At 34.7% G+C, this 9093-nt stretch overlaps 1 protein-coding gene across 2 annotated transcripts; it reads right to left on the bottom strand.

Annotated features, from left to right (window-relative positions):
* Positions 1 to 3304: 3304 nt before the first annotated feature.
* On the bottom strand, positions 3305 to 8693 carry LOC102629060 (uncharacterized). Of its 2 annotated transcripts, XM_006468941.4 has the most exons (3): positions 8345 to 8691; positions 5131 to 7070; positions 3305 to 5042 (listed from the first exon to the last, which is right to left on the bottom strand). In XM_006468941.4, exons 2-3 carry the CDS (start codon positions 7024 to 7026, stop codon positions 5013 to 5015), a joined length of 1926 nt encoding a protein of 641 aa, XP_006469004.2. In that variant the 5' UTR covers positions 7027 to 7070; positions 8345 to 8691; the 3' UTR covers positions 3305 to 5012. The 2 variants fall into 2 exon arrangements, with proteins under 2 accessions (XP_006469004.2, XP_052291164.1); XM_052435204.1 differs by having other exon boundaries at positions 3305 to 7070; positions 8345 to 8693.
* Between the last annotated feature and the right edge of the window lie 400 nt (positions 8694 to 9093).

Genomic DNA, 9093 nt, shown 5'->3' with positions numbered 1-9093 from the left:
ATACAAGAAAAAAAATAAAAGAAATTATTCAAAAAAAATTAATTCTATGAATTAAAATTACTTACCTCCCCGGCAACGGCGCCAAAAAACTTGTTGTGCAAATTTTAATGTACTCGCAAGCGCACGAATCTATTGTAGTATAGACTAATGGTGACGAGTGTCGATCCCACGAGGAGGTGGATTTTAATTATATATAGAATTAATTTTGTAAATGGGTGGTTGGAATTATGGTGGAAATGATTTGGAATATGCTAAAACTTAAATTAAAATGGCGAGAATAAATTCTAAAACTGGAATTGCAATGGAGAGAATAAATTGAAGAGAAAATCTATTAAATTAACGTACTTGGGTATCTGGATCCGTATCAACATGCATCATAGGCTAAATAATCCGTATTAATACCAATTAAATCATGAGGGGGGAATCCACACCTCATGAACCACGCTCTAATCAATATGGTGCTAAGGGCTTATCGTGCCAAATAATAATAACCTTGTACTAGAGGGCCGGTGAAACCAAGGCGGTACTAGACAAGATTAGTATTATTTGTCGACGAGAAGTCAAAACATCCACAAAAACTAGAGGGGAAGAGAAAATAAATTTACCAAATTAAGCCCATGACACATGTTGAGACTTCACCTTCAACCCAAGCTTGAAAGAAAATTAGCCACTCATAATTGAACTAGGGGCAAAATGGGAATTTATTAAAATACGAAGAAAATACAAGATGGAGAGGGAATTACAGAAAATGGATCCCAAAAATGGATTCAGAGATCTCCAATTAGGGGGGGGAGGCCCCCTTTTTATAGATACATGGAGTAAATCATGGCCATCGGATTAAAAACAGTTTGGACGCTCAGGATTTCGCCACGTCATCAGTCAACAGTCCACGGTTTGACCACGCGTATGAACAGTAACACGGTTTGACCCGGATGAACAGTAACGCGGTTTGACTCGGATGAACAGTAACGCGGTTTGGTTGAAAATAATCCTGTGTGATGCATGCACCGTACGCGAGATTTTTCATCCACTAATATGCTGCCACGTCACCATCAACAGTACATAAGAATTTTAGTCCAACAGGATCGTGACACCTCATCAGTCAATGCCACATCATCGGTCAATGCCACGTCATCGATCCGTCTATGTGAACAGTGCCGTGAACAGTAACATATACAGTTCCGTATACGTGAATAGTACCGTACATGTGAATAGTGTCATTTTTCCTTTTATGCTCCTCCTAAGGTTTTCGACCGTCCTGAGTTCAAAAGTGATGTCCGTTTTGCCGTCTGATCTCTCCTTTATTGTGAAATGACTATAATGCCCCTAAAATACATAAAATACTTAATTAAAATAACACACATGTAATTACATCACAAGAAGGTTAAATATATAAAAGTAAGAGTTGTTAGTAAGATTTGAGATGTAAAATGATGGTTTTCTCCTTTATAAATATACATTTTCTAACACACAACAGTAAGATTAGAAAAAAAAATTCGCAATCAGGGAGATTGGATGTGTTTTAAAACATATAGGGGTTTCCAATTAGTTTAGTCAAACAATAGGGGGATTCCACTCTCTTTTCCTAATTATAAAATAAAAGTTAATTGTGTAAGGTAAATTTGGCTTTTAAATAATAATTTTAACAAAAATAATAAAATATTATAGGTTTTTCATGAGTCATGATACAAGTTTTGGATAAATCAACTTAGTTTTCAAATTACAAAGACAAGTGTCTATCAACCACTTCAAAATTGTAATTTTGAAGTTATAGTTGCCCAACCACAATGCTAACCAACCTCAACACTAAACAAACTCTATTTGGAACTATTATACAATAGCTATACCTTTTAACTTATAGCTAAAAATGATAAATATTATTCTAAGAAAATGATAAATATAGGATATACTTAGATATTTATAAATTATAAATTATTTTATTATTTTACCCCTTAGCTTCATGTTTGGGAAGAAAAATATACTAAAAAATGGCTTTTAATAAAAAAAATTATTATTAAAAAATAAGTAAGATTAAAATTTGTAACAAATGATATTAATAAAAAAAATCGATAAAATTTTTTATTAGGGGTTAAGGCTTTGGTTTTTGAATTTCTATAAATTTATATATTTTTAGTTTTTAATCCGTTGAATATATTAGTAATGAAATGTAAATAAATTTTATGGATTAATTTGTCTTTTAGATACTTTGAAGGGTAAAATGGTATTTTAGATGTAAAAATCAACTAATTGGTTAATGATTTATATTCCTAATATATTTAAATTCAAGATAAGGGTAAAAATTAAATTTTTTTATTTTCATTGTGGTGATATTATAAATAAAATTCATGATTATTATATTTTTTATAAATTAAAAATAAGTAAAAATTAATTAATTTTTTTAAATGTCTTTCACTATTTTTTCCAATATAGGGTTTTCATTAATAAATTTATTCTTATCATCTAATTTGAAATATTCCAGACCTTAAGCGGCGAAATAAAATTACCCACAAAACTATTTGTTAGTAAGGATTAGGGGCATTCTCAAATTTTTATATGTTAATATCAATCAACTGTTAAAAATAACGGTATTTATGAGTAAAATGAAGTTTTCATACTTTTAGAGAATAAATTAAAAAGTGTCGTTCTCATTGGGGGTACAATGAAATTTACCCAGAACAATGAAATTTATCAAAATTTTAAACTAATAAATATATGTGACCATTCTTGTCTACCTTTGACAGGGAACTATATTTTTTTATGAAGAGCTTGCAATATGCACAAATAAATTAATTATATAAAAATGTATAAAAAGATTATTGTATGACTAGTTTAAAAATGTAGTCACACTAATAATATTATGAAGAAATTTATGTTTATTCTAAACTTTTTATGAACACGAAAGGGAATCCTATGGGATTCGGACTGGTGCTCTAAAAATATTGAGAAATCTATCACTTGATAATGCCCTATCACACATGACACCTTATTTAACATCCACATTTTGGGTATTTTTTAAATGTCAAGGATGTTTATATTATAAATATTATTCATCAAGTCCTACATTTTTTTAGTAAATTGTCTTCCAATTAATCACTAACAGCGAACAAAAATATAGAAGTGGAAATTCTTTTTTTTTTTATAGATAAAGTATTACTTTCATTCATTTGTTTGGGTGAATATTTATAAATATTGAGCTGGTATATTGTCCAACCTACAAATCAATGAGCTCCAAAGTTAACTATGTGACAACTATGTGCCAATTCCGAAACAATACAAAACACTTGTGCTTCTTCAACAGAGCATAGACAAAAAAGGAGTGATTTTACATTGATAAATTTCACAAACCACAGGTTTTGAGTACATAAATGTACATGCAAATTCATACATCAAATATCAAAGAGATATAGATCAACCACAACATAGAAGCTAACTCCAACAACTATACAAGCTAGAAGAAAAGTTTGTGTGTTCATGTTATTTTCTTTTTTTCCTTACTCTTTAGCCACCCCCACCACAACCACCCCCACCGCAACCTCCACCGCCGCATCCACCACCACCACCACAACCACCCCCTCCGGGAGCAAAACCACCATTGGTTCGATGCCTCTTGGGGTGGCCATCATCACCACAAGCGAATATGACCATTGATATCATTGAGATTGAAGCAACAACCATGCAAAGCAAGACAAGTCCCCCAAAGTTGCTTTCTTCATGAGCTGCAGCAGCAAGAACCGAGAGCTGTCTCCCCATTTTTCTCAATCTGTTTTGACTTCCTCTAGCCATTTAGATGATGAATGAACTCCTTATATACCTACACACCGAGGATTACGTTGTGGCTCAACCAAAGTTGAATAATCTGAATTAAAAACACTTGCCATTTGCCAACTTGTCTTCAGCCTATAAGTCCATGTAATTGAATATTCTACGAAGCTTCAGCCATTTGAAGCAGTTTGAGTTGAAGATTCAAAGTATTTCCTTTGTCATTATTTTAAGAGCTTTGCACAGAATTTGAAAATTACCATAGGTAGATGAGTTGACTTTCGTCCACGAGTTGATGCCAAATAAGTTAAAATATCATTGGGGATTTCCATCTTCGATTCAAACTTGAAAGTGACCCAGTCGTAGATGAGTTGGCAATTATTTGAACGCATAAAATAAAAGAGTAATGATACAAACACAAACTCCTGTATAAATTTATTTTGTACAAACTGACGTGGTATTAATTCATTAGTTGAATGAAAATATAAATTAATAAAAACAAATCATGTGGGCTAAGTGATATTTAATTCAACCAATCTTATCATGCCACATCAGTTTGTACAAAATAAGTTTGTACAAGAGTTTGTGGCTGTATTATTACTCAAAATAAAATCATGATGCAAACACTAGAAAAAAGAAAAACTAGAAAGGATCAGAAAGCTAAAACAAGCCCCACACGGCAAGAAGATATCTTTATAAAAATATCCGAGACCAGTCTCCAAACACCAATCATCTTTGCCTGGAAAGACCCTATCATTACTGAATGGGTTTTAGAATGGGCTTTGCTAAGTTACAACTTATTTAATTTATCATCCTTGCAAAACAGGCAAAAACTAGCAACATGACAGTGGAGCCTACTGCCATGTTACATGGGCCTTATTGAATAGACAGGTCATTAGAAACCAACATTCCTTTGCTTTTTTTGCTGAAAGAAATACATCTGTAAAGATTCCCTTTGAAAACGAAAATATATCACAAAATACAAAAGCAAAGCAACTCGGGTTCAATTATTTGAGTTTGAAGAGGATGTACAACAAACTAACTCAATGTAACCCATCTTATTAGAGGATGAAAATGGGCATGTGGATTTACAGATTCCCAAAGTATGCTGAGTATGGCAAGGGAGGAGCCGTGCGAAAGAGAAATATTTCAGAGATATGAAAGTATTTTCAGAACCCTTTAAAGCTATAAAAACTATGGACAATTCTAACCAAAGCATATACATGAACCCATAAGCTTCAGGCTTCTACAATTTAAGCTTCTGGTATTGGATCAAGTCGTTCCTGAGACAATCATTAGGGAGTAAAGTAAGCATAAAACAACCTGAAAATGGTTGAAAATAGACGATGTAAGCAACAGTTGCAAAATTACCTCAGAGAAACGCAAATGTCCGTGCTGTACGTTGGAGGTTTTAACAATAGTTTCCCACTTCGGATTGAGAGGGGCTGTCTTTGAAGCCTGAATTCTGTAATTATCTGTTCCAATACAAGACCATGGAGATGAATTCTTCACAGAAAAAGTAGGCAAAGTACGCTTCAGCCAAGAGTCTGATGGAGATTTTGGTGGAGGCAGGGAAAGAGGAAGTTTAGAATAGTTGCCAAGAGACTCTTCTTGACTACTAAATGCCACTTGTGGTTGGGTTTTGAAGTCGGTCTTTATACCATCCGCTATTTTTGTGCTAGCTGATGAAACAGATTTCAGGATGCAGCCATGCGCTTTTGCTTGATTACTCAATTTCTTTCGCAGATGGCTTTCTAGATCAATCTTCTCACTGCCATCCATTTTGGGACTTGCCAATTTAATTGAATTCTTACCGAGATCTTGGTCCTCTCTGGAACTACTCTTTGCATCAGCTTGCAGGCCATGAGAGCATCTGTCAGGAGAGGAGAGAAAATCGGAATAAACAGGCTCCAGACATTTAGTATGCGATATTGCTTTTTCACCTGTGACATTCGAAACCTTGATATCCTGAAGTGAAGCATCTATTGATTGTGGAGCCACTGTTTCCTCACTTTTAATGAGAGCATCAAAATCATCCCCTCGAATATCACTTAGCCTTTTTGCATCCGAAGAACTGGAATTTGATTTTGGAGAATTCATCTTATGTACAGAATCTATGTACAAGGTTTTTTCAATAGGACTAGCTAAGCCTGTCTCACAATTAGTGCTCTCATCCACCAATAGTTCCCGAAAGATCTTGCCGCCTTTTCTCTCTGGATCAGATTTTTCAGGAATCTCACAATAAGAACTAGCATATGAACCTCTTACCGGTGGTCTATGGGCCAAATCAACAGCCTGCTGAGCCTGTAGTCGCATCCCAGGTACAGGATTCAGAAGGCAAAATGAAGTTTTCAAGCAAAATGGAGGAAGAAACCCACAAACTGTAGCCGAAGAGTTTCCAGGTCCATCGTCATCATCTTCATGATCACTTTCCTCCCACTTCTTATCTTGGGCATGAAACTGTAAACTGTTTGGACTGTATTGTTTAGGTGGAGGCCGCCTGTCCATGTTGACAACCCTCTGTATATTTCTTGGAAGCTCTTGCGTTACAGGCTGCTTCCTATTTTTATGCTGAGGTGCTCCCGAGGCTATTGCCTTTGCTGCAGGCAAAAAGCGGGTCATCATGAAATCCCGAGTCCATTGATCAGAGGAGAACGTTCCTGATGGTTTCATTTCTTCATCATCCAACCCACTTACACCACTTACACTGCAATTGAAGAAGAATGATTCAGTCCGGGAAAGTGTATCAAGTGCATCTGCATAAGCCTCATTACCGTCCTCTGACCTAGAGCTTCTTGTCTCGTCCATCCCTTCTGCGGAGCTCTCACATTTAGCGGTGTTCTTGTCTGAAGGAGAAGAGGCGCTTTGAGAACTGGAAACAACATTTCCTGCACTAAGCAATTTACTGTTTCTTCTACCTTCATAAACTTTCTCCAAAGCTTGCGGTTTAATATTCGAAATCCTTCCAGGAGGAAGCTTTGGGGCAATGGGAGGCCGTTCAATGGATCGAGTTTGAGATTTGCCTTCATCTTTGGGTCTTCCTGGGGTCTGTTCCCACAGAAATGGAACAGATCCTGGATTCCTGATTGGACCTGATTTTAATTCTGATTTGTAAACAGGAAGAGGAGGTATTTTGGGAAGTGAATTATCTGTTTTCTTTTTAACTTGAGCTTCTGAGGGGGCTGCTGTTGATGAGAACCGCCTTACAGATAGAAGTGGCTGATTAAAATCCAATTGCTTTTCCTCCATCAAGCTCTTTAGTAACATGTATTCTTCTACAAAGTACCAATTTTGATTCAAATCACAGTCACCTAAGCAAGATTCAGATAACATAGATTAGATAGGCATAATGGAATCAAAGCCAGATATTTCTACAAATTCAACTTCCACTCAACTAGATCCCTAAATTCAAAGCGCTAGGCTCTAAAGCAAGACTGTTCAGTTCCCATTCAAATAAAATATGCATGGCAAAGTCAAAAGCAAAGAAAGAAAAAATTTTATGTATTTCTCATTTTCCTTGATCAGAATCAACAGTAATAACACACAAAAGGATGTCTCTTTCCACTAGACAGATCACAAGAAGGGATCGGAAAAAACTTGTCAGGCATGTGTAGATTTGAATTTTTCAATTGAGAAATGGCTCCAAGCATATTAAACCTCTTGACATAAACCTCAGACATTCATGGAACACACTTGCTGCAGATTGAAACAGTGGTGTTTCTCAAAATCTTTTTTCTGCTGTTTAGATTTATATCAAATTTTATTTGACTGATAGAGCCTCCAGACAATTCACCACAACTGATTACTATTCATAGGCCTAAAGTTTAGATGAAGTTTAATTGATTTCTCCATCAGCTTGAGGAAAACAAAAGTATGATTGTCCTTTTCGCTTTCCACACTTTCAGTTTCAAATTTCCTGATTAGTTACATCTTACTAGCAGAGATCCTGAGAAGCATCTTATGAAGTTCAGATATCAGTGGACAAAATTACGTTAACAATTAGATGTTTCTTCCAGAAAATGTCCATGAGCTTTTTAAGCGGCTTATATGTTGCAATCGAAATTGGGATATCTCAACATTTTGATCTCTCCCCACCCAGTGACACAAAAACTCGAATGTAACAGAGAACATAGAACTATCTATAAAAAAACATATTTCATTCCAGTCTTGCCAGTTATCTCAGGAACCAACCAGAGGACTAAAGACACCATAGTAAAATGATTAGTGGATAACATAGCACTGGTGATCCTCTAAAATTCAAGATCAACAAGAATCAATAATCTTAAGAAAATAAAAATTCTGATAGAAAAAATGGACAATCAATCAAGACAACACAAAGTGAACAAAAAGACTCTTGTTGAAGCAAATTTTATAAAGAAGACATCAATGCCTGAACCACATTCCTTTTACAAGAACACATTCATGAACCAAAACATACCCCCAGAACAAAAGAAGCAAATTTTCTGAACCAAAACCCACTAATACAGATCTCATTCACATACCCACTAATCAAATTCAAATGAAAAAAAAACGACATCAAAAACACTTCAAGAAAGTCGGTAAACAAAAGCAAGATGATACATACCTCTGACAAATGAGCAATCCAATACAGCAACTCAATCAGATTCTTGGAAAGACTGAACCAAATGAAAGCCGTGAAAGCAAAACCCAGAAAGAAAGAAAGAAAGAAAGAAAGAAAAACAGTTTACGTGAAGAACCGACACTTAAACATAAACAAGAAAGTGGAAACCTTTAGAGAAAGAGAAGAATAAATTTTAATTTCAAAAATCATTCATGCACAAGGAAAGAAGAAACCTTTAGAGAGAGAGAGAAAAAGGAAAAAGAATAAATTTATTTGTACGCTTGTGTTTACTTGGTTCTGGAGCTGAGCTAAGCGCTTACCCGCCCTCAATAGAAATTCCTTTTTGAAAAATATAAAAAATGATACGTTACTTATTTTTAGCTCACTGTGCATGTAATAAAGATGAAATCTTTTATTGAGTTGTTTATGAACATTTGTTTTGGATCATGTGACGACATTTACTAAAAGCTGCTGCCGCTGGGGCCTAATCGCTTGCGTCATTGAAATGTTAAAATCTTGTTGTGGATGTTGAAACGCTAGTCCCATCAACTTGCCTCACAATTATTAATTTGTAAGCTAATGTGAAGTTACATAACTCACAATCCTGTAATATAAATAGTAAATAATATGGGCTCATTTATTATTTATATAAAAAAATTATAAGTTACGTACATATAATTTAAAGAGATCTTAATTTATACTGTCATAAGCTTTATTCTTCTTCAGATTTTGGTCCGCTTTTTTAGTTTTTA

Source organism: Citrus sinensis, chromosome 2 (genome assembly GCF_022201045.2).
Source record: "Citrus sinensis cultivar Valencia sweet orange chromosome 2, DVS_A1.0, whole genome shotgun sequence".
Lineage (NCBI taxonomy): Eukaryota > Viridiplantae > Streptophyta > Magnoliopsida > Sapindales > Rutaceae > Citrus > Citrus sinensis.
Note: the sequence above shows the minus strand (reverse complement) of the source record. Positions and strands in the feature narration are given on the sequence as shown.